Source organism: Pelobates fuscus, chromosome 5, assembly GCF_036172605.1.
Source record: "Pelobates fuscus isolate aPelFus1 chromosome 5, aPelFus1.pri, whole genome shotgun sequence".
NCBI classification, from domain to species: domain Eukaryota; kingdom Metazoa; phylum Chordata; class Amphibia; order Anura; family Pelobatidae; genus Pelobates; species Pelobates fuscus.
The window spans coordinates 278,061,798-278,088,336 of record NC_086321.1 but is presented as its reverse complement, the minus strand read 5'-3'; the positions used below and the strand labels follow the sequence as shown (position 1 = coordinate 278,088,336).

The following is a 26,539-nucleotide window of genomic DNA, read 5'->3' as shown; positions in this document are numbered from 1 at the left end:
TAGACCTAATGAATCAGAAATATTGCATGGATAAACAGAGATCCAGAGTCTGCCCACAGAGTCAAGATAAAGTGATCTATTATTGGCCACATGTCCTGGGCGTTGGGAATTTTTTGGACTACAACATCCTAAAATAAGACAAAAAGGTAAAATAATTTGTGTATATGGGCAGCATGGTATAAGAAAAGTTGCACCAAACATCTGTACTATATAGCACACTACAGATTGGTGTAGAACACATTATGAAAATTGTTTCCATTTTCAGATAAGAAATATAAAAAATATATCATCACCATATCATTAGCACAAAAAGGATTATATTCATTTATTCTACTGTGCACCCTTAGTAAATTTAGCCAAATATAAACTGTACTTGATACAAGTTAGCAGAACAATGAAGTCAGTTTCTATGTTCCAGTGTGCAAATTAAACAAATTATTTTTAAATGGCACAGAGCACATATCATGCACTCTGACAACTACATAATACAAAACTTCAACCATTTATTCTTACAGTATTTAATTATCAAAATAATCTCCTTTTCAATATTCTAAGAGGTTTCTCTTCAGTTGCCCTAGACAGATCATATATTTATCTTTCAATTACTGCAAATAATTTGCAGGAAACAATGGCACAAAAAAGTTATTCATTGGTTCTTCACATATACCTTAACAGTGGGTGACTATTTATGCTTTAAATTGTGCCTTTTTAGAAAATGTTCTATTATGTCTTACATATAGTTAAGTACTTCTTAGACATTCAATACAGTAGTTGAAAGTATTATGTTTTCTTTTCACTTTTAAATAAAGTTTCTAACATCCAGACTAGGTTAGGAAAATCTGAATACATATTACTCTAATTAAGACACTGACGTTTTACTCATTTCCATAGTATAATTCAAATATTTTGATCCCTGATATATTTTACCTCTTAAACGAACACTATAGAGTCTGGAACACAAACATGTATTCCTGACCCTATAGTGTTAAACCCACCATTTAGGTGGCTTGCCTCCCTTAACTCCCTTAAAAGGAATTAAAGCATACCTTATTTCCAGTGCCGCGCCCCCGATCGTCCTTCTTGGTGACATCATCAGAATTGCTGTTTTTTTAGCCAATCCAATTCCAATAGGGAAAGCATTGGATTGGCTAAAATCGGCAAGGACCCAGGATGGGGGTGGGGCCAAACACTGTTTTGGCCAGTCAGCACCTCCTCATAGAGATGCATTGAATCAATGCATCTCTATGAGGAAAATTCAGCATTTCCATGCAGGGCATGGAGACGCTGAACGGCATTGCTGCCTACTGTGCAGCACTTTTCCAGAAGGCACCTCCAGTGGCCATCTGAGGAGTGGCCACTTGGAGGTGTCCTCAGGGGGCAATGTAAACACTGCCTTTTCTTTTCCTCAATACCAATTTTGTTTAAAAAATGTACTTCTCAACTTTGAAGAAAATGCATGCAAAACATGTTTTTCTTGCTCTCTGCATGTTTTGCATGCATTGTACTTAACTTAAGCAGAAGAAAAAGAAAGTCCACCTCGTTACTTATTCTATATAACATATCTCCATATGCCATAAGTTTGCCTCAAATCTTAAATTAATACCTAATGGACCATATGCTAAAGTTTGTAGTGTTCAAAATCAGGTCCCTAACTATCTTAAATGAGTGTGGGGGTGCTGAGCATTTAGCTTTGGCAGCTCCATGCTTTCCTGAAATTGTTAAATGAGCAAATGGTCCCCTCTTCCCCAGTGTGTAGGAAGTGGAATGACAGAAGACGACAAGCAAGCGGCCCCTAACTTGTCCACCACTCTGTAGTGAAGCATAATAGTATACAAGTCAGGGAGTGGAGAAAGGGGTAGGAACCATTCACCAAGTCCCTTCCCATTACATTATTAACCTCCATACCTACTGCACATAGGTTGGGGGAAGGTGTAGAGCCCTTAACAAGTTTGTTATTACTATGCACCCCATGGACAGGGTGTTCTAGTCACCACTGCCCCTGGTTAATACTAATGTTTAGGGCTTTGTTATTTTTTTGAAATCCCTCCCGATGTAGGAAATAGGTTGAGATAATAATAATAATAATAATAATAATGAGGTCCCATAGATCCCAGGTGTGTTTAATTCATAGATCCAAACATGTGGTGATCTATCTGAATGATCTAAAATAATAAATAAACAATACATAGCACAGAGATTTGTTCTGAATTCCAAGCAAAAAAGTTTTTTTACAGTAATTATTCAATCAATCCCATTATCTTCACATATGTTATAATGACACACAGGCAGATATGCCTGTAGCTTTATATACATTTTTTATTTCATATTGCCACTCATCGTTTCCTATAATATGGTTGATTAACAGGTTACAGAAAGCAGAATGAGTTGATGATACATATGTATCATCAACATACATTTTATCTTGTAGGAAATTTAGATATATTTCGGTTTCTTCTGTCCTCTTGCCACAAGTGCCAATTTTATTGAAACCATGTCCAATTATCCAGAGTAGTTCTTGCTAAAATTGTACTCATGCATACAAAGTAATACTAGGCGGAACCGCTGGAGAAGTTAATGACATGATGTTGCCAGGAAGCATATCTTATGACAAGGCAGATGTGTCTAACCGATTTGTTGTTTTACTCAGATTTCCTTGGGGACGTTTAGATCACAGACTTATAATGTGAAGTTTCATTTTCAGTGCACTAAGCATTTATCACCAATTGATGTAGCACCCGTCTTTGCCTTCATGAGGGTCATCTGTGCTACTTCTAAGCAAACATTTCCATGGAGGTACATAACGCAAATCATGGAAACAAAATATGTGTGCAATATACATTATTTTTAAAGGAATTTTTGTTTTTTTTCCTCTCAAAATTATGTAAAAACTGCTGAAAAGGTTTGGGTGATTGTTTTTACGTTTTATTCAACCTCCAGAAAAGTGTCAGTTCACTTTCAAACATTTATTGAGATTTTATGAAATCTTTATGGTACAAAGTAATCTTAAACTTAAATAATGTGAATGGGGGAGTTCAATATTTCTGTGATCACTATTTAACTCCTTCACTACCAAACAAATAATTTTTTTTTTTGGTAGTCAAAATATTTTAGAATCACATTTTTATGAAACAAAAATGCATTGCTGGCATAGCATAGCTAAGCAGCTCATTCTCACATACAGTAGGTGTGACAAAAATAAATAAATACAAAGGGTCATATAACCTCCTTACAGGTATATGTAAAGACCCTGAAGGCATTACTAGCAGTACAGCTTACTGAAAATAGAAGCAGATTGTAAAAAAAACCCCATATATTTGAGAATAATGCCCACATACAGTAAATACAGTAAAAACATGTTATTTTTAGTAAAGGTATTTAAAAAATGCTTCTTCAATCTTTGTCAATCTCAGAATTCTAATGGGAAACAGTGGAATGTTGCAGCCCATTCAGTCCTTCCCTCTTTTGACTGTAGGAATAATATGCCCAGAAGGGTATGCCCCCTTTCATAATTTAAATATTAGGAGAGAAATCATTTACTTGGTTACAGCTTTGTTAGAGCTTTTATGATTGTGTTTTGTGAATAGATATAGCATGTCAAGAGCATTATTAGTCCCTCATCGCAGCATAGAAAAATGAAAACATTTAATACAGTTTAGCAGCTAATTATTAGATCAGCTAGTCTTTTTGTTAGCTCTAACCCAACTCCAGAGAAACAACCAAAATCAGTTAAAAAGCATTCAATGTGATAGATTTCTGTGAGATTAGGATAAATCAAGTGTTTATTTTATTACAACTAATATGCAAGACAAGTTATTTGCAATCTTTTTTTGGGGGGGAGGGTTGAGGGGGGGCTGAAGACGGGTTAGCCCCTCTAAACTAAACTTTGCTTATATTTTAATTCAGTTTGGTAGATTATCCTTATATCAGTTATGATCAGATAATATTTTCATTAGATCTAGTTCAATTTCTGAATAATTACCTATTTAGGGGATTAGCTGCCTCACCCCACAAAAAAGAATCAGACAAAAAACATTTAAGGGTGGTAGATTTTCTTTAGCTGGGAATAGACCAAGTGTTTATTTTTTATCTAACATGCATGATTAATTATTCACAATAATGTTTTCTATTTGTTTTTTAGTGGGGGTGGTGGCTGAAAACAGGTTAGCCCGCCCAACTAGAACTCGCTTGTTTGTATTTTCATTCAGTTTGGTACATATCCCTTATTTCATCCATTTATTTTGCAAGATCTATCCTAAACTCAGATATTATTTTGGGGGGAGGAATATATGACTTATTTCCTCCTCAACTAGCATTAGTACCAATTCTTATTCAGTTTGGTATGTATCTGTTAGATCAGGTATGATCTCTCAGTTATTTAGCTGGCTCTAAACTAACTCCAAAGATCATAATAATATTTTGGCAGCAAGTAAAGTTAAAAATTACAAGTGCATAGTCTTACAAGTAAACACACTGTGCTGTAATAAATGTAACCTTTTTTTTTTCATGGATGCTGTGTGAGTTTTTTTCAGGGAAAGTTTGTCTAGGATTGCCTAAACAAAGTGTTTTTAGTCCTAAACAGCCAAGAATGAGCTGAGCAATGAAACTGCAGGGGCATAATTTAAACACCAAAATCTCTTCATATAGCTACAGTTGTTTTAGTGCCTAGGCCAGGGGTAGGCAACCTACGGCACTAGTGCCATGCACGGCACTCGAGGTGTCTTTGTACGGCACTCAAGGCTGCTAGAGCCAAACGCACTATGGCCTATCAGGAGTCCCAGTAAAACTTCAGATATTTGCTAATACGAAGAGGTGGTGAAGGACAATCCTCAATTTATGCATTGCAGCACATAGAGTAACTGATCTCAGAACACTGCCTCCCAGCACTTGTGAATGGGAATCCACACTTTAGTAGAGCAGCCCTCGACAGCTATCGCAGCTCCTGTCCTTGACCTGTACCTGGCCAGCATGGTCCCCACTGGAACCCAGGGAGCCCACCCACACTGCTAGATATACACAGAAATGCAGAATAATCCTCCCCTCATACAAATAATATGAACAGCCCACAAACAAACATACACACAATCCACACAAACGCAACACCACTAACAATACACATACATGCACACAACCCCACATGCAGCCTCTCACATGCAATACCCCAAACAGCCCTCACACACTACCAAACACACAATGTGACATATCCATCCACACACAATTCTACAAGCAGCCATACACAGCCCACATTCATATGTATCATACACGATACCATAAACTACTAATGAACATATACAATATAATAGCTCATATACGCACAAATACAACGAAACTAAGTAATTACAGTAAAAATAACACAAGCAGAAAACGGCAGCATACACACCTCAATTTTAAAAAATAGGATCGGCACTCTACGGGACATCGCAATCCTATATCGGCACAGTGCTGCTAAAAGGTTGCCTACCCCTGGCCTAGGCTGTCCTTTTATCAAAAACATAAACCATTATTCACCTTTATTATACAAATAATTTTGTGTAAATAGTTCACCATTTTATACTATACTGCACATATTAAATATCTGATTTCTTCTTTTCGGTTTTTCTTTGTTATGCCTCTTTTTGAAAGAGAGAATAAACAATTCATGTTCATACCAGTTTCATTTTCCTCAGAAATGCATTATTTCAGAATATATTGGATCAAGTGTTTTAAATCAAGTAAAAATCTTTTTTTTTATGCACCAAGCAAGAGGTTGCATAATTGGTGTGCATCCAAACCATATTTTTTCTTGCATGTACATTTTGAAAGCTATATTTGGGTTGTAAAAAATTTAATTTATTCTTTTCAAGATTGCCAGAAAATAACTATATTATCTTCCGTATAAAGCTTTGGAATGCAATGCCTTTTTCTATTGCTGTAGATCCCAATTACACAGAAAATGGGATAGGGAATGAATGACCCTGTTTCCTTCTTATTTACCACTCATCATTTAACTGTGTGGTAAGGGTACAGGGAATGCTATGTGCTAGTTAGTTGGAGTATAGGTTTTTCTGGCTCACCACCCTAAATAAGTCCTCCTAAGTCCTCTCAGTGCACGCAATGCAGAAATGAGAAGAGTGCATCTCCACTTGGTTATAAAGTCATCCTTTATCACTACCACAAGGGGTGAATAATTTGGAACTAGTTATAAAAGCATCATTTATAATTATATATTGTGATATATAAAAATTATATATATATATATATATATATATATATATATAATGGTGACTATATATGGTTTATTATATATGATAGTGCTTAACCAGTAGGTGAACAACAAAAAACAACAACAAACAGATAGAATGATAAATTGAAGGAGAATCTGTTCTACATATTTGATACTTAAGGAATTTCAGAGTCAAGGTGACAATTTGATCTATAAACCTTCTTAAAATGATTAATGGCGTAAATTGACAAAAGTTAAAGGTACATAAATCAAGACCCCTGTTGTGCCACATTTTGGCAGTGTAACGAAAATTACATCTGCAGAGAGAAAAGAATTGCCATCTACAAACACTAATTGAAGAGGTTGTGTTTCATGTGCCAAGAAACAACAAAGATTATTTTTATTTATATAATTGAGCAATGTGGTTGCACTATCTCTTTCCTCAAAGCTTTATCAGAGTTTCCCAGGGAATGTCATTATCTATCCGAATCAATTGAATGTTGAAGAATGATCCAGGCTGAGAGTGTTTGGTCGAGTTAACCCGGTTCACTCAGCCAATCACTGACATCCAGTTTGGAGAAAATTGAGCTTGATAATGTGCGGCAGTGGAAATTCTGCATTATTAATACTGTATTTATCTTAGGCATAAGCATTTATAGTGCCACCACCCCAATGGACCAATCAGAAGAATTTCAGATTTCCAAGCTGCTACAAGACAGTAACACAGGGTAGCTGAATCACGCAAATCTTAATATGTTCAGTTCGGTTTTTTGATTCTAAGTTCCATTTATAGCACCAGAAGAAAATGGGATGGAAAGGAAAAGAGCCTGCTTTTTATGTTTCCTATGATGAACAAGAGGTCTGCCAAATCATGTGGGCTATATTTCCTGTCCAATCAAAAGGTAGCAAAAAAATATTAATGTTCAGGGGACAGCCACTAACTGTTGATTTTATTCACTGATCAAGTGAAGTGACCAATGGAGGGTGAACATGGAGGAGCAATAAATTATTGTAAAATTTATATATAGCAGAATTTTTTCTAGACACTTTGACTGAGCAAAACAACCTGGCAGTGAACCTGTGTGTTTACCTTGCAGTGCCTGTGTTGGAGTGGGAGTAGCTTGGGCCATTGATTCTAGTGTGAGACTAGGTTTAGCTTTCTAGAAGCTATGGCCTGGAGAAGTCAATTTTGTAGATATGATTTTGGCAGGGATTTCATCATTGGTCATAGTGTGAGACTAGGTTTAGCTTTCTAGAAGCTATGGCCTGGAGAAGTCCATTTTGTAGATAAGATTTTGGCAGGGATTTCATCATTGGTCATAGTGTGAGACTAGGTTTAGCTTTCTAGAAGCTATGGCCTGGAGAAGTCCATTTTGTAGATAAGATTTTGGCAGGGATTTCATCATTGGTCATAGTGTGAGACTAGGTTTAGCTTTCTAGAAGCTATGGCCTGGAGAAGTCCAGACAACTGTGAGATGTAGATATGATTTTGGCAGGCATTTCGGCATTGGTCATAGTGTGAGACTAGGTTACTATTGTTACAAGTTATAATTTTTTTTAACTGTTTTGAGAAAATAATTTCTTTGGGAAGAAAAAAAATATAAATAAATCCTCTTGTAAATAGCACTGGGATGTTACTGTCAGTGCTATTTACACTACTTTGATGCACTGATTTAGAATTGTTTTACTGATTCGTGATTTATGTATTTTTAATTGTAATATGAGACAATATTAGCTTGTTTGTGCTTTAGAAATTGCAAGCTTCTTCCCTGCAGTTTACTCTTTGTGGGAAAAACAGTATTGTAAAACGTGGTTGTGGTGCTGATGATCATCCCCCTGTTCTTAAAACAAATTAATAAAAATGTAATTAAATTACTACTGATGCTGATGTAACCTATTTTTTTTTTTTAAATGTCTTTCATTATGAATTTGCTCTGAATGACTTTCACTTTAGGTTTGGAAGTAAATCAAGAGGCTATTTTTGAGAGGCATTAAGCATTAGAGATATGTCATGTTTGGTCTCAAATTAATTGTCTGGATTAACCAAGATGATCTAGCCTGGGCACAAAGAGATCAGAAGAATCTATAGATTCATGTATTGCATTTGTAGTTTTTTTTTTTTTTTAATACATTTATAGTTATATGCATTGCTTGTAGTTTTGCAATACATTAATTTCCCTTCATAAAACTTGAATTCTTGCTGCCCCAGGGTCCCTTCACGGAGGAAAAGCCTCAAAACTGGGATGAACAGGAAAATTGATTTAAAAAAAATAAGTCTGTAATCCATTTTAAGAACCAAATCGAATTTATAGTGGATTTCAATTTTCAATACCAAAAGCTCTCTTCGGAGAGAACGACTGGTAGTTTCAGAGGTGATTTTTCTAACTGCATTGTGGGTTTTTAATTCTGATTTGGTAGGGAAACATAAGGTGTCCTATTTGTAAATTGACATGGTGTTCATGACATGTACTACTGCAGATATTGGAGAATAGATCCAGAGGCCGCAGGGATTGCGACGACCTAAAATGACCCCACATGGGGAGTTTTCTTCAAATATTTCCAGTTACTCCAGTCGAGAAAAACTTTGAACATTATATTGAAAACTGAGAGCATAGGCTACAGCACCTGTGATAGAGGGAAGACTTTTGGCATAATATAGTGTTTTGCGAAAAATAAGAATAGTGTTTCCACAAGGCTCCACAACACTGAGGTTATCACGGTAGCTCATACAGACTGCATTCTAAGCTTAGAATATAATATACAGGTCCTACAAAAAAGTCACATCAACTAGTTCAACAAAGTGGACATCGCCGACATACCCCATCTATTTTGCAGATTGTTCTCTCAGTGGCATCCACCCAAACAAGTAATTACCATAATTACCATATCCTTAGAGAAACAGCGATGTTACCATAGTTTTAAACTAACCAAGTCAAAAGTTATTACTGCTGTGAAAGGAAAGACACCATGTAAATATGAAGATTGAGTCCAGACTTCTATCCCAATTTGTCTTGCAACGCTTTGGGCTAAGAGCTGTTCACACAAGCTCTGACAGCCAACAATATCCTGTACTGCAGGGGCATTCCTAGATTACTCCTCATCACCCATAACAAAGAAACAATCAGAGTCCACAATATAACAGATGATGGACTCTCTGTTAACTTGTCTATGTCTCTAACTGATCCACCCTGCTATTCCTTTATCAACTTTACCTCTGACGACACCGAGGTGGGATCCAGCAAGAATTAGACCCACTCTTGCCTTTCAATATCTGACAAAACACTTTGTCAGCTGCCATTACGTGACATGGCTGACTAACACTAGGAATGTATTCTGCAGTCTTTTCATGTTATGCTTTATTTGTTAAACGTTTTGATATTCTGTCTTTATTCTTTATAATGTGAATTATATTCCTTATTTTGTAATAAGGAATTTATTTATTTAAAGTCATGTTTTAAACACGACTTTCAGTTACAAATACATAGGATTTAGGATATAGGTTGGTTTTGTCCTCCTTATATGTCTATAATGAGTTCACTATTTTTTATATGGAGACTCCCTTGGTTAGCATATCTCTCCTGTCAAGGTTACTGTAACTGTATTTTTTACAGTATACTCTACCTTCTGGTTTTATTTATACTTTCACTATATGTTCACCCTCATTCCATATAATTTCTTTTCTTTTCTGACATATCAATATATATTGGAATATTTTCTAATTGCTCTACTGGTTACCCTTTTGCCCTGTGCATATGTGGTATAGGTACTAAAACAATTAAGAAAAAAAAAGCTAGATTAGGACTATGTTTGAATGTAATTAGATGATGTCTTTTATCAATTTGATGTGCATATTAGAGTTTCAAATGGCTGAATCAAGTTTTCCTCTAGTGCAAAGGTAGCAAATTACATAAGTAAAAAATTACAATACCATTCTTTAGTTTGCATTAAAAATTAAAACGTCTCCAGCATGAATTAATTCAATAACATATCAATATGTATTGCTTTGTTTACTACTCACAGTACTGTTTATCGTTTTGCCCTGTATATATGTGGAATGAGGATGGCTGGATTTAAATGTAATTGGCTTATGCTTATTTATTCATTGATAGCACTGAGAGCAAAATAAAATAAAAATAAAAATAATAATAATAAATAATTTTTATACATTCATTAATAACTACAATCTTATATATAACTTTGCTCCTGATCATAGTTATCTTTTCTTTTGTAAAATAAGATAAGTAAACATAGACATGTGACGTGTGTGCACAAATAAAACACACACAAAAGGCTTTTAAATATATATTTAAATATATCTCTTACAAAACAAATAATGCTCAGGAACACCTGCACAAAAAAATGGTCAGGATTTTTGTTGTTCAAAAATAGGGCGAAAGACTGTATTAATTAGTTTGACAATGCCCACACAATCTGAAAAGTCTATTGATTCCACTATGTCACATCATCTATACAAAATCACATTGCCTTTATTAAATCAAGCACCCTCTCATTAATAAAATAGAGATATTAGCAAGGTTAAATGGATGCAATTGGGGACGCACAATCCAGCCAGATATCTCCCAAACCAAAGCCCATCCAACTCCACACCCGGCTCACTCTTCATCCTGAGGGTGAATGGATCCGATTGATGCCTTTCTTTCAGGCCCCAAAGCAGCCCAGACAGAGATGCAAGGCTCTGCTCGGCGGACCAGGTGAGGCGCGAACAGCTACAGAACAACACTCGCCTAGCACCCCCTCCGGCACACCAAATATGAGCCACCGTGTGCAAAACTCCGCTAACACAACACATGGTAGGGACATAGGGGAGATGCTAAAGAGGCCAGCACAAACTGAGCCTGCATGGGCAGAGCCCCCACCAGACCCCATCTCAGCCTGGGGCCCGGACTGCTGGGAGCCGAACACCTCAGAGACCCCCCAAGCAGATCCAGCTTTACCTCCACGATCCCCCGATGACTCAACCCCAACCACCAAACATGTTCTAAAGATCCTTCTTGCTGATATCCACAAGCTGTTGGCAGCTAATGTCACCAGTATAAAGGGGACAACAAGTGACAGATCGAGTCAAACATGCAGAGGAAAACTGAATAATGCATCTCCAAGCTGAACAACATGTGTTAGCAGCCCAAATGAGGTCTTTAGAGTACCTACAGCGCAAAACGCACATTAAAATACCGGGAATACACGCCACGGTCTCGACCGAAGAGTTGCCACACTATACTAGGCGCTTGTTATCTACAATATTGCCATACGCAATAGCCAAGAATATTGTCCTAGATGGGATCTATCGTGCAACTAGCACAGCATGCACTCAAACCACAGTGGCGCGAGCTGTCATATTGCGCTGTGTGACTGTGCACGACAAGATACAAAATACTGCTGGCTTTTGAGAACTCCCAGCCATCGTTCTTTCAAGACCTTACCATAGCCACTTTAATTAGATGCAACTCCTTTGAACCGGTGACAACCTCCCTGAGACAAGCAGGGATGCCCTACAGATGGGGGCACTCTGGATCTTTCTTGGGGCATACTGGATCTCTCTTGGTCCACCAGAAGGGGACTTCCCATTCTCTCACAGCCATGTCAGGGGCATCTGCCTTTCTAGAGGCACTGAGACTGCCTTAACCACAACCACCATTGGCTGCAAAACTGGGAATGAGACAACACCACCCCTGTGTTCCCGAGGGGACACCGCTAAGTTGACCCAGTTACCTGAATTAGATTGGGGACTGTACGGTCCACATATGGCTGCCCACAAAGGCCTAAAGGCACAGATGTTTCAATTTCTTTTATGTTTCTTGTTTACTTTTACTTCTGTTGATAATCATTTAACCAAGCTTTACAGCCTTACTCTAGTTCACATGTAGGGTGATGACCTTAGACATAACTACACGCTGGAATTGTTGCAGCACTATGCTGCTAAGCGCTAAACTCACAGGACAACATTCAACACGCTACCCTAAGCATGATGGCGACTGCCTAACCTCACCCCTGCTGCCCCTCAAGTTAGGGGTGACCAACACAGATGCTAAACATTTCTCTCCTGTAGAGGGTCTTATACACATACTCAAGCTCCCAACTCAGGCCCGACTGACACCCTAGCCAGAAAACCCTACCGTTTTTGGCATCCTAAACTCCCACATGTTTCAGCAAACCTCACAACTAGCAACACTTTTTATAATCTCACTCCCACCTTGCTGGAACAACCAGGCTAGCCTGATAAAACCCTGATAAAACCCAGCCTGGAGTATCCCAGGAACATAGCGAACATGGTCAATACCCTTTTACACAGCTCATCCCTAGCTTGCCCCAGGTTTGTAATCCCACTTGTATTTTATAAAGGAGAAATGTGCTTTAACTTTTATTCATTGCTCATTTAGGTCTACCATACTGTGGTTTCCAATGTCTGAAGAAACATAATGTATTTTCTAAGCTTATGTTACGCTTGATAATCTATCATATCAAATCAAGCACGAAAAATAATGAATTTAAAAAAAAATAAAAAATGGATGCTATCATATAATTCTGGGAACCCAATAAATGTATTTTTCTAGGATACTTAAATCAGCTATAAGTCTGTTTGCCAGTTTGAATGGGTACAATGCCTATACATTATTTTCTTTTTATTTTGCACTGCTGGACATTGTATGTAACATTTAAATAGATTCTATAGTGTTAGGAATACAAATCTGTATTCCTAACACTATAGTTCGCTCTAGTCCCCCTCTCTCACGTGCCCCCCCTCTTGCAGCACATAAAGGATTACAAAATGTTTTTACACTCACTCAATCACAGCGCCGATGTCCCTCGGTGCTGGGTCGGCGCTTTGACTCCGACGACGACATCCACATTAGGCCCTCCCCGTATGAGAGCATTGATGCAGTACTTTGCTTTGGGGATTTCACTGACGCTGGATGTCCTCATGCATCATTTAGGCAACTTGGAGTACAAGGAAGTGCCTCTAGTGGCTGTTACGTTCTCAGCCACTGGAGGCAGTGTTAGTTCTGCAATGTAAACATTGCCGTTTGTCTAAAACTGCCATGTTTTATATTTCAGGACTAAGGGGAACAGGGACACTGCACCCAGACGACTTCAAAAGATATTGGCGGTGATTTATAAGTATTGACACATTTGTTTTCACATTCACAACAGTTTTGTGTGCTTTGTATTTTTGTAATTTATAATATGAAGAATGTGAAAGTTGCTTACCTGTCACAGAAAATATGCCACTAAAATGCCACTCGCTGAAAAAGGTGAAAGATAAAAAGGCACACTTTTGCATCTTTTTTATTTACTGGAAATGACAATTTTGTGAACCGAAAAGAGCAGGGAAAAATGATGCACAATAAGAAATATTTTGGCTCAAATAAAGGAAAACATAGGCACAAATAAGAAACATGACAGATGAAAATGCATAAAAAGTAAACACAACACTTTTTACACATAACCCTCATCACATTTCTAGAAGACCAGACGAACTTATGTCACAGAAACTTATTTTTCTAACATTATTGTTCCACCAACAGCTTTCCTGGTGCAATCAGCCTTGTAAATATGTTTTCTGTAACAAGCTCATCAAGTGATTGCAAGTCATAATTGCCATGCACTGGATGAAACAGTGCTAATCTGCTAAACCATATTTTTTTTTTCCAAAAACCTATTGTATAACTGAACCACTGCCAAATGGTACTTTTCAAAATGGCAAATTCAAAATAAAGCAATTTTGTAATAATTATGTATTCATAAGAGTACAGCATCAACGCACATCCACAGTATTGTTTCATTGTGTTATTAGTCTTAGGAGGTGTACAGGGTTTTTGACAAACAAGATATATTTAGGTATTTTAGAGCTTGGACACTAACGACAATATTTATGAAGTTACATTTTCCAGTAGGTTGATATAAATCATAACTTTCATCACTCACACTCAATGGTGTCGACTAAAGTCCATAAAATCACCTATGTGTAGATTAGATTAGATAATTTCTCACAATGGTTTTGGGGTACCACCATAAGCCCATAATCTGAGGATGCAAGTTTAAAAAGGTGTAGGGTATGTTGGCGTAACAAACACAGCAGTTATGTGCCCTTTCGCTGCACTAGTATAAATACAGTAGAATTAAAGGGACACTGAAGTAACTATAAACATTTCATCTCTTTGAATTGGTTACAGTGCCTGGAGTACCCTGGCACTGTCCCTGTATTCAGCGTTGCACCACGTTTGTGCAGTATGCCACAAATTAAGAGTCCCTGGCCACCCACAGTCCGGCCCCTTCTGTACGTGTAGCTAAGGCAGAGATTACACACTTCCTTGTTGTCATACCCATTCATACCGTCAGTTGGAGCTCTAACAGGCTAAAAGCGGTCAGCTGACACTCTCAGCCAATCACAGCTGCCCATTGCTGCTCAGGGTAATACTTCCTTATTAGCCAAAGCAGCACAGAGGAGATGGACTGCCGAGGACTCTTGTTTAGCATTAAAACCTTAAAACATTAAAAACTGTTTAACCCCTTAAGGACACATGACATGTGTGACATGTCATGATTCCCTTTTATTCCAGAAGTTTGGTCCTTAAGGGGTTAATGTTAAAATAAATGGTGGTACCAGGGTACTCCAGACACTATAACCAGTTTAATGAGATGACGCAGATACAGTGCCTATGGTGTCCCTTTAAGAGTGTCTCTGACTTGATAATCAACATTTAAAACGCACAATATCAATAGCTTTATTTTGGAGATTTAAGCTGCATAATATCTGGCATCAACCAAATACAATACCACTTATGCTAATTCTAACCCCAACTTCTGTTTTGATCTAGTACTATGGGATATATTTTAAAGTACCCATTTAGCTAAATACTCTTTTTTATAAATAATAAAGACTTATTTCTTTGCAATAAGGACAATCTCGTCCAAATCCACATGTAGATAAATGCAGGACAAATCCATAGTGTGTTATTTCCAGCTGCTACTGAGGTTTCAGACTACTGTCGGCTAAATACCAACACAAATACATGAGTCTTCGGAATCTATTATTCTTCCTGGTTTAACTCAACAATTGTGACATTCATTTAACTTGAGATTTATCTCAATAAAACGTAGAACACAAGGTCTTGCCAGTAAAAGAGTGGCCAGCCAGATTGCATATCTTTACATTTATTCTTGATTTCGTTGGAAGTAGACTTGCTCTCTGGAGTATAAACACTATCAGTTCCCTTAATGCCTGATCAGATAGTTCCTATTTTTCTTTTCTTTTTTTTTCTTGTAGAGTTCAGTGTAGTTTTGGGGCTTTTATGTTTAACATAATGACTGACTTAAAGATATTGAGACACACTAATTATTACAGTTCACAATGTCTATGTTCTACTATAAATTGTTTTTAAGTCCTTTATTAGCTATGTTGCTGTCATGTTCTATCACAGGTTAATAGCAATTCCTAGTGGGGATAGGAGAGGAGTAAGACTTATTTTTTATATAATAATGACCAAAACACTGGAGGAAATGGAGCAGTTTTAATGAATTTTAAAATAATTGTGAAGTTGTGAATTATAATTTTTAATCCTAATAATGTGGAAACACATTTATTAAGATAATACGATAATGTTAAAGTGGAACTGCCACTTCTCTGAAAATTATACAATTGAATAATTCACTGAAATATGTTATCTAAAACCTTTTTTTTAACCCCAGTTTCCTTTTAAATGCATATTAAATATTTAGCAAATGACATCACAATCCAGTTCAATCATAGCACAACCAGGGCACAAATTGGAAAAAGATAGTAAGATAAACAAAAACATTATTTCTATTTATCCTTATGTAACATTGTAAAGCACTGCGGAATAAGTTGGTGTTATATAAATGCCAAAAAATGGTAATAATAATAATTATTATTATTATTTGTGTCACTATGCATTATCTATGCTAAGTGGTAGGTGAAAAAACTGTTTTGCTTAGTTTTTTTTGTCTTTTGTTTTGTCGTTTTTAATGACAAATGGCAGAGCTTATAGTAGTTGTTCAGAGGGAGCTAAGATAGGAGCATCGGCCCATGGTAATGATAAATAGAGCAGTGTGTCTATGTTTCATTTTATGTACACATATTTGTTAAATATAGGGATGTAAATATTATATTTAAAATCCTGGAAAGTGACCATTCCTGCCTGATCAATTACTTTAATTAAGTGTTTTTAGTGTCTTACTATCCACATTCAGCAAAATAACCGTTAAATTGTATATAAACATAAATAAAAAACATACAAACATATAAGATGCCTTTGCATTATAGATCCATCTTTCATATTAATGTCATAAACAACAGGCCATATGCAATAAAGGGCAAGGCTCATGCAGTATTTACACATAAATATGAGTAAATGGATGGTTGCACAAATCCTTACATTTTGTTCCCTTGCATTGAAGGAAATTGATGGATCTGTTAGATCTTATGGATTCTTGTCAGATTCACTGGCCTTTTCAATGAGTAAAAAGTTGCAGTTTTGGAACCTCAAAAGGCTATAATTTTTCCTTAGATGTTTTCCTACTCAGGTGCTACAGTGAATGTATTTTCTCACAAATGCAGTGCTAGTTAGCTTGGCATTAAAACTGCCATTGACATCCCTCTTATGTGTATATTTACAAAGTAATGGAAATGTGCTTTATTTTGTGACCAATACACACACACCAAAAAATCAGAGTAACTAATAAAATATCTCATGGTATGTCTGGTGTCTCAACCTTACCGTACCTAAGAACAGACAAAAAAAAAAAAAAATGATTGACAGAAGCACTATTTGTGGTAGAGTGCAGCGATCTGACAATACATTAATAAATGAACAAGCTTATTTCTGAGGGTTGCACAACCTTGTCATCATTTGTGATAGTAGAAATGCTTGGCACAGGGGATTGGAATCCCTGACCTATAATGTAACCACCCTTATCTCACTACCCAGGAGGATGGAACAATAGGAAAAAGCTTCTATGAACCCACTCCATATGATCAATTCATCTTCCACAGCACAAGGACTGTAGCTTTCCATGTGATAAATATAGAGTCCACAGTATCTCTCAAACGTTGTTATAAAGGGCACCCATTGACTTCCCAGAGTAAGGAAATAGTAATGAAGGCATAAACGATACGCTATTTTAGACATTGAGGAGATTTATCAAAGTGTTCTGCTTGACAAAATGGTGCAAAATGTAAAAGGGGAGGAGTCACCTATAGAATGTGCCTGCAAGTTCCTCTAGTTTCCATGGTGACTGCTGCGCTTTTAGTACCGTAAACCACTTTTTAGAACAAATTAGTTTCTAAATTTAACAGTTACATGATGTGGGGATAGGGTGGGATATTCAACAGAGTTTTCACAAGTTAGCAGGGGTACAAGTTAGCAGGGGTACGTATACTTTCTGGGTTGCAAGAATTATGTGAAGCTCTTCAGTTTGTTTTCAATTTATTTATTTATTTTATTTATATTTTTAATTGTTTGTTTGCTGCAATCTCATGGAGACTTTTATATTTATTTATTTATTTTTAAAATTGAAATGTATCAAAGTGCACATACACATTGAACAATGAGATAAGGCTAGTGTATGAGTACATTACAGAAAAGACAAATACAAATAATATAGAGACTTCTATATTAGAGATTCATGCTGCCATTTTCAGCAGATCTAAATGACAATATTTTAACCATTTTATTTTCCAAAAATTGGTATGGCTTCTCAAACCTATTCAGTGTAGCATCTTGCAGAAACCAAGTCTCTTTTCCAGGGCAACCTGTCTTTTAATGTTCACATGTTCATTAAATACACAGTATAAACCCTAAGCCATTACACTCTCCACTTTTCTACTTAGTCCCAATGACTGCACACACAGAAGGGCTGTCACAACTCCTCTGTTACCTCTTTATTCCCCTGTGAGGACTTTGTGTTATTAAATGTGCACCTCATAAGTTCTCTTTACACTGGCTTGTCATCATCTAACTAACCAACTCTCAGTCTAATACTATAGTGTTTAAGTGTTCTAAACTTTATTGTAAAAATCCCCAAGTCTATTCTGATAATTGAAGGAGAAGCATCTTGGCAGCTGTGTCTCCACCTCCCTATAAAACATGCTTGTGTCCTTTTAGCATTCGTTACACATTTTGTTTTAATACACACATAGATTGTACATACATAGACACACATATATGAAAATGAACACTCTGTTAATAGTTTATTTTCACGTGCATAAAGAACTGAAATGCTCATATCTGTGGACCTATTTTTTGTTATCATTCCTTATCTTTGTAATGCTAATTTGGATTGAATGGCCCAACTTTCCAGGAAGCATTGGTAACAGCAGATTATATGTCTGCTAAAGGAATGACAATACATTTTGCCATTTATTAAACTGTTCTCTTTTAACTTCACATATTTTGGAGCTGTCTTCTTGATATGTTATCCAACTATTTCCATTTTTTTTTTTTTTTGTCTACCAAGTAGAAGTGATCTCTGTTGCATGCCCAAATGGCATGCGTTATATATGCTTATAGACCACATTATGCTTCAACAGGATTGATTCATTTCCTACTAGGAGAGAAGATGTGTGGGAGTAATTGTGCCCCAATTCCAATTACCTCTACACTCAAGCCAAGGTGATATCCATTGGATACAACTGCAGTTGTCCTTTCAGTTTATTGATTCATTTTTATTGTACCCATGGGCAAATAATAAATTTTCATAATTAAATGTCTGCCCCAACAGAAGATACCCAAAATATACGCATCTCCATTAATGTAACTGGTGTGTTTGAAATGCATTTCTGTGTGTGTATGTATGTATGTGTTTATCACAGTGACATTTATTTTAATTACTAATATTTACAGAAATATTTAATGTATCAGCGTCCTTATATAACTGTCAAATCTGTACTATATTTACTGTATTCTTTCCATGTTTACTACTGTTGAATGCAACAATGGTGCTGTATCTCTAAGTATTACTGGTTAAAACAATATATCCGAAATGATCCAATATTGACTGAATTTTCTTTATATGTCATATGATGTACATAGCTCTCTATCCTGCACTAAAACATCTTTCCCTCCTCCACCCAGTATCAATTTACTAAAAGGTTTTGCTTGCCTTTTAACCTATTGATCTCTTCTTCTTTTGGATTTACTATAATGTTCGTCTTGAGTTTATGACATTGCTATAAACTACAGTAATTAGATACTGAATCAAGAGATTGAAACCTTGTGACTTTTGGCCTTTGTCTCATATATTATTATTATGATATATCACACAACTAGGCTAGATAGATAGATAGATAGATAGATAGATCGATCTAAATTCTGTTTAATGGATTTAATCTTTCTCAATCCTTTTTTTTTTTATTAGATTGTTTTCTATAGCCACTAAACATCCCAGTCATTAAATTTATCCAAACTCTTAAAAAATAAATTGTTACTTAATATATCAAATCCAAACTGCACACTTTTCCTATAGGGAGAAATATATTTCAACATTTCATATGCAGATAAGTCACATGCCATGTGTTAAAATCAGAATATCAGTATTATTATTAATAAAATTAATAATAATGTAGTAATAATGTATATTTTCCATACAGACATTTTATGTAACATGTACATGTTTTATATTTATAGATAGAGTTTCTATCACATTGTTAATTTGTCAGCTGCATTGTATGTTCATGACGCAATAACTGTATATAATAGCAAAATTTCCATTACCAGAGTAAATTCTATGAGCCTGTACATAAGGCATATTTTTTTATTCTTTGTTTTATTTTCCTGGTCATTCCTGGTCATATTCCTTCCACAGTATAGTTTGAATGTTTTTATGTCATTGGATATTTGATGTAGATCATGCGTAGTGTCTCTATGTGATGTTTTACATTGTGGTGCAGAGGGATACAGGATAGAGGGGGAGGTGCAGACTGAAACTGACGCATTGTACTTAAGAGAATCAGACATAAAGCACTTTGAAAATGAAATAGCTTTACTTACCTCCCAAGGCTTGCTTCATAACAAAATCCATACTGATGGCTTTTGATTCCTTTCACTCAGATAATTTTGAATATTACATGCAAGATTAGCTGGTAAACTCTTGAGCTCTAGCCTAGAACATATAATTCAAGCATATTAAAACATATATTTTTTGTGTGTGAGCAGAGACATGCACAGTTTGTAGTTTCTATACCATTCTATACCTTCCATTAGATGATTATTCTTGAGATACAGTACTTCAAGAATGCATCCATTCCTGATTCTTACTGTTTAACTCTCATATACTGAAAGCCAAATAATACAATCACTGAGCTACTTTTCTAGACAACAGCTAGAGGAACAATTTCACCTTCAAAACGTCTAGGGTCCTATGAATGCCTGCTGCTGTAGTGTATTTGGTACATTAAACTTTTAATACTTTGTCTCTTAAAGAAAAGAAAAAACACAAATACTATGCTTCATTTAGTATGAACTACAGAAATAAGACATATTCTTCTCTCAGTTGCACAACCATTGCAGTCGTTAAGAAAATAGCTTTCTCCTGCTTTACCCTAGTGACTGGACTTCTAAGCAGGTTCGAGCATTATGTGTGAAGGGACATTTGAAGGTGAAGTGTAGTTGGTCATATGTCTAGCTGTATGCAGCAGTGTTATTGAAATGATGTAAATGGAAGCATGGGGCATACCGAGATGCTCTTTATTTTGCATGCAACATTTATGAAATGCATTAAGAAGTTGTGCTTTGACAAACTAATGCATGTCTAGTGAGCACATGGAAAGAGAATATTAGGATGACCACAATACAGCTTATATGTTTTTATCTATAGTGTTCAAATCAAGGATATTAATACACACATTGTCATTCAACATGACATGCTAATCTTTGGAGTTTTCTGTTATGGCAGTGAATGTACCAGAGATAAAAAAATAAAATAAAATAAATAAAAAAAACATGAAAAACAAAAATGGGCATTCTGATATATATTTTTTTTTCAATTTGGACAAACCGAATGTCATTCATATAGCAGTATGGTTACATACAAATTTTGATAAATATTTACATTATTAAAATCTTCTCCCCAACCTTTGTACACTGGTGTGTAAGGAGTTAATAATAGAAGAGTCCAGCAAACTAGCTGCTCAACACTTATTCCCTCATTCCCTGGTTTTAAGTGGTTATGCATTCAATAACCATTGCTGATGAACAAGGAGTTAATAATAAAAGCATAGACAAATGGTTGAAGAATGGTTATAAATTTCAATGGGGCGTCTCCATATATAGCCCTTCCATGTCCATACCTCTTTGCTAGCATGTAAATAGTTATTATTGTAAAGGTCCAGCAGCCAAACTGTTCACCACTTCAAAAGTCCTGGGCTTTGGAATGGGCATTGTTCCTTGAAAAACAGGAGACGCGTGCCCCTCACCCATTGCTGGTGGATGACCGATTAATAATGGAATGATTGGCAGCTGAGCTGCCCACATCTTTCTACACCATTCCGGGAGTTGTGGGATAGGGTATTTATTTTAATAGGAGGACCTTGCTAATAGTCTCCCCCATAATTCTAAAGGAACAACAGTGATGCAACCAAATTTACCCTTGCTTAGATCCAATCTCTGAGCTGCGGATATGGCCAATAATGTAAGAAAATCTGATAACATCTCTGTTTGCCAGATGCTGTGTGCCCCCATTACCTGAACTGCGTGATGAGTACACCATTAGTGTTAATGGTAGGCCTGCACAATGGACTCACCAAATATTTTGAAACTGCCTATAATATGCACAAATCTTTGGCATTGTAAAATTACAGGTCCCCCCAATTCTTTTTTTTTTTTTTTGTTTAAATTTAAGGAACACTCCAAGAACCATAACCAGTACAGATCATTGTAGACATGATGGTGCCAGTAATGCCGTGGCTCCCTACCAGACTAAATATTCAAACCATTTTTAAATCTGGGTCCCACGCTCAGCTGCCCCTCCTCCTCCAGGAACCTCTTGCAACCGAGCTAAGCGCAGCCATGCAGAACCACGTCCATTGGCTGCGAGCCCTCAGCTGACACCATGCGTTGCCAGGCTTACCTCAGTGGAGCTAAATGGAAGTTCCTTGCAGGAGTATTCAGCAGCAAGCTAGGCAATGGCCAGCATCCTGCTGACTCCAGGTAACTTGAGTTCTTCAAAGTATTGACGACTTACTCTGGGTGTGTGCCACTACAATGGGCTGTATTGGTAATGGTGCTTGGAGTGCTATTTTACATGTATATCATTTTATTGCTATCCCTCTATGTTTTAAAAGCCTCTAAATCTTATTAGGCAATCCAAAGCTTTAAGGGAGTTATAACAATAGCAATTATAAATCAGCCTTTGGCCACCTTTGTCCCTGTCCCAAAATACTGCAACTCCCATGCTGCTTATCCAGCCAGTTTAAGCAAGTTTCTATAGGAGTACCGGCAAGGAATCTTGTATAAATAATAATAATGATAATCCTTTTTTATAATGGCATTCTAAAATGTTGATTATCAGATTAAAAGTGATTAGTCACCAAGAATTGCATTTGGATTCTCAGATTAAATGGCTGATTATGTAATCCAAAGTAATACTTTGTAAATAAACCTGTTTTAATCTGATAAAAATATTTTGTTCATAAATTTGGCTTATCAGATGAAAATAGTTTATTCACAAAAAGTTGATTTTTTTTTCTTGATTGGCACATGAAAATGTCTTGTTCACAAAAGTTTTTCTTTTATTAAATAGGCATATCATCCATCTGAGTGCCATAATTGTGCTCACTCCGCTATGTACTGGGCACAGCTATGGCACTAAATTGATTAAAAGTGCTAAGGTTTTTTTTTGTTTTCATTTTGTAAGTTAAAGGGCTTTTTCACCAGCATTTTTTTTTCTTGATTAGTACATAAAAATGCCTTGTAAGCATAAGATTTTTTTATGAAAAGATTAACTCTTTGAGCGCCTTAGGTGTGCCTGCTGCATTGCAGTGCTATATCCTTGACACGCATTTGAAACTCAAAAGGTTAAAAGGGCTCATTCACTAAGGCTGGCATATAAGATCGAAAGGGCTTATTCACTAGCATTTTTTTTTTTACTTTTTTTATTATTTTCATTTTTTTTTTAATTGGCATCTGAGAATGAGTTTCAAACTGATCCCCAGCTGTTGCACAAATGCAAATCTCTAGACGCATACCCAGCCTTAATGGCATTGTGTAAGTTGCAGTCTACTATGGGGAACCTTCGGCTCTCCAGATGTTTTGGACTACATCTCCCTTGATGCTTTGCTAGCATTATGCCTGTAAGAGCATTATGGGAGATGTAGTCCAAAACATCTGGAGACCCGAAGGTTCCCCACCCCTGTTAACTATACTATAAAGAAGAGGCAAGCTTTGCAGGACTATTGTGGCCAAATGATGATTTCTATCTGGTGGTCAAAAGCTTATCAAATGTTGTACAGCTACTCCCTCCTTGATGCTTAGCCAGCCCTGCTGGCTATGGTTCATGGGAGTTGGAAACCTGTAATATTTGATAATATTTTGAGACAGGGACATTGGGGATGAGCACAAGCTGATCTTGAAAAGTTACATAGTTACAACTCCCTTGATGCTTAGTAAGGGCTATTGGTTAAGCATCATACGAGTTGTAGTTCTGAAATACCTGGTGATCAACCTTTTAGGTCACCCAATAAAATTTAAAGGGAGTTAATCACCCTTTGCTCAGCTGCATTGAGGTATATAGGGGAAAGAAAGACAATGTTATAAATGTCATTAAAATGTAGGTCAGAACAAGAGTACACTCTTGCTTCTGTAACATTATGTTGTTTTTTTTATATATGTTGTTTTTTTAAACTCTATTAAACTATGTTTCTACCATCCCAAATCCCTGGAAATTGAAGTAGTACTACTGTCCACATTTATTAGTAACCCTTCATCTGTTGGTATTAACTGGGGAAGGGGATCTCTTCATTTTAAACAAATAATCTCCCATACCAAAGGTCAGGGACTGCTGGACAGTTTGACTACTGTCCCCTTCTATTATTAACCTGTCACCCACTGGCACTAGCTGAGGGAATGTGTAGGCATGACAGCATGGTAGAAGGTAACCCCATTTTAAACATTACCCACTATTCAAAAAATAAATGTATATGTCCAAAACACTGTACTGTTTTCTGTTTTCTTTTTTTGCTTTCAGTAAAATATATTAGAACACACTGCACAGCCTAGTGGGCTGCAACAAATGCCATCCCCAAATAGCCTTACTTCTGCACTGCAGGTGATATGAAATGTCATATTCAGGACCTACCACAGCTTGATACCTCCCTCTGCTGGTACATTAAAGACTGTCAAACTAATGACTCGTGATATTCTTAAAAGGAATAGTAAAATTTAAGATTTAACATGCATGTGCATTAGGAGTTTGCATTTGATCTATGCGCAATTCTTAAAAGTTACTGGATGCATGACATGTGGAAAAGACACAGTGCAGAAATTATAATACACTCCCATGTTATCTTTCAGATAACACTAAATACAAAAAAAAAAAAAAAAACTTCCTCTAAGTCTCTGTCCTGTGTCTGTGTCTTTGGGCTTTCAGATCCTACTATACTGTGTGCAGGATGCCAATAGGACTCTGCTATTCCATGAATCTTAAGCCAGTCTTTCTAGACAGCACATGCTGCAATGTACTGTATTATATACTGAGGGGGAAAAAATGTATCAGCAAAAAAAATATATACAAAAAAATAAAAAGAAAGAGAGAGGGAGGTGAGAAAGACATGCATGCACAAAAATAATAATGACAACACTGAAATGTAAACAGAACAAAAGCAATGCATAGCCTTGATTACAGGGTGGGCATATGATGTAAGGAATGGTAATTGTCTGGGTTTGCATTAGAGAATGCAAATAAACCCAGATTCAGCACTGGGAAGGATGGGACAGCTCCCGGTCTCTACAGCATTAGCCACAACATTGCAACTAACAGGGGTCATCATTAAGACAAATGAAATGAGAATCCTGTACCTTCTCGTCTTGAGCAGATCCTGCAGTTTGACTGTCCTTCCAGTATCAACTCTGCACCATGCAAGGAAAAACTCGCCCCCCTTTCCCTAGTGTCTCATTTTTTTCTCTCTCTCTAGCAGTCTCCTCCTCTTTTAGTCCATGTGTGCTCTCAGCAGGAACTGCAGCTGATGCTGAAGGGCATTTAGGGAAGAGTCGTCTTGATGAAGTCACAGTTTGTTCTGTATGATAGCAGCTACACATACGACAAGGACATAACGGGAGGATGCCAGAAAACATGCAATGGCAGGGATACAGCAGCTAAACCTGGAGACACTGCTGATAAAATCCTGGAAGATCAATAACCTTCCCTGCTCTCTCCCTACACCCTCTTTTTTATCACAGGATTTCCGGACCATCCCACTGAGAACAATATTTATTTGATCCCTCCTTCTATTCAATGCCTTCACAATGTGATAGGGATTTTCTTTACATGCATGTCTAAACAATATGCTGCTGTTTTTTTTTTATTATTATTTTTATTATCGTTATTATTTTAATATGTGCAGTGCACAGCAAATTCATTGGGGGGAATGTCTGCTTCTCATGTGACAAGGATAATGCAGTCTATTTTATTTTCAATGGGCCTTTTTCACTTCCTCTTGCTGTGTGTGTGTGTGTGTGTGTGTGTGCAGCTATTGTAACTAACTATGCCAGTCTGATGTAGCAGGTGACTGTGTGTCCTTGTCTATCACTGTAGCGTCATCAGAGACATAACTCGTGCCTTTTTGTTATACATGTTTAATTGACTCTTTGATTAATAAGGATTGCTTATATGTATTTTTTTTATATGCATGGTTGTAAAAAAACAGTTGTATGGTAGTGTGTGTGTGTGTATATATATATATATATATATATATATATATATATATATATATATATATATATATATATATATAAAATTGTGTGTGTGTGTGTATATAAAATTGTGTGTGTGTGTGTTTTTTTTTCTGAAGACATAAGAAGGTTTACACTCCTAATACACATTTCTTCGTTATCAATAGGTTTAGGAACATATAGGTCTCCATGGACCTTAGACTCATGGGAGTTTTATTGCTGGGAAGGAGCTGCTACTTGCATCTGATGCCATTAATTCAGCTTATCTCCCATTAATTATAAGTCAGGAGAACTGCTGTGGAGACAGAATTGTGCTGTTTCTGTTTTCTCAGCTCCTCTCCATCAATATCACTATTTGGAGAGGGCTTATTTTAAATGCCAGCAGTTAAAAGTAGCTGCTGCTATCTAGGAGTGTACC

At 36.5% G+C, this 26,539-nt stretch overlaps 1 protein-coding gene across 1 annotated transcript in view; it reads right to left on the bottom strand.

Moving 5' to 3' along the window:
* The window catches only part of CPLX1 (complexin 1), a 175,143-nt gene extending 149,535 nt beyond the window's left edge, over positions 1 to 25,608 (bottom strand). The window contains exons 1-2 of the mRNA XM_063457278.1: positions 25,249 to 25,608; positions 20,227 to 20,338 (exon numbers count right to left, since the gene is read on the bottom strand). Of these exons, the coding sequence (XP_063313348.1) occupies positions 20,227 to 20,257 (31 nt within the window). The 5' untranslated portion in view covers positions 20,258 to 20,338; positions 25,249 to 25,608. The remainder of the gene's footprint in view (positions 1 to 20,226; positions 20,339 to 25,248) is intronic.
* Between the last annotated feature and the right edge of the window lie 931 nt (positions 25,609 to 26,539).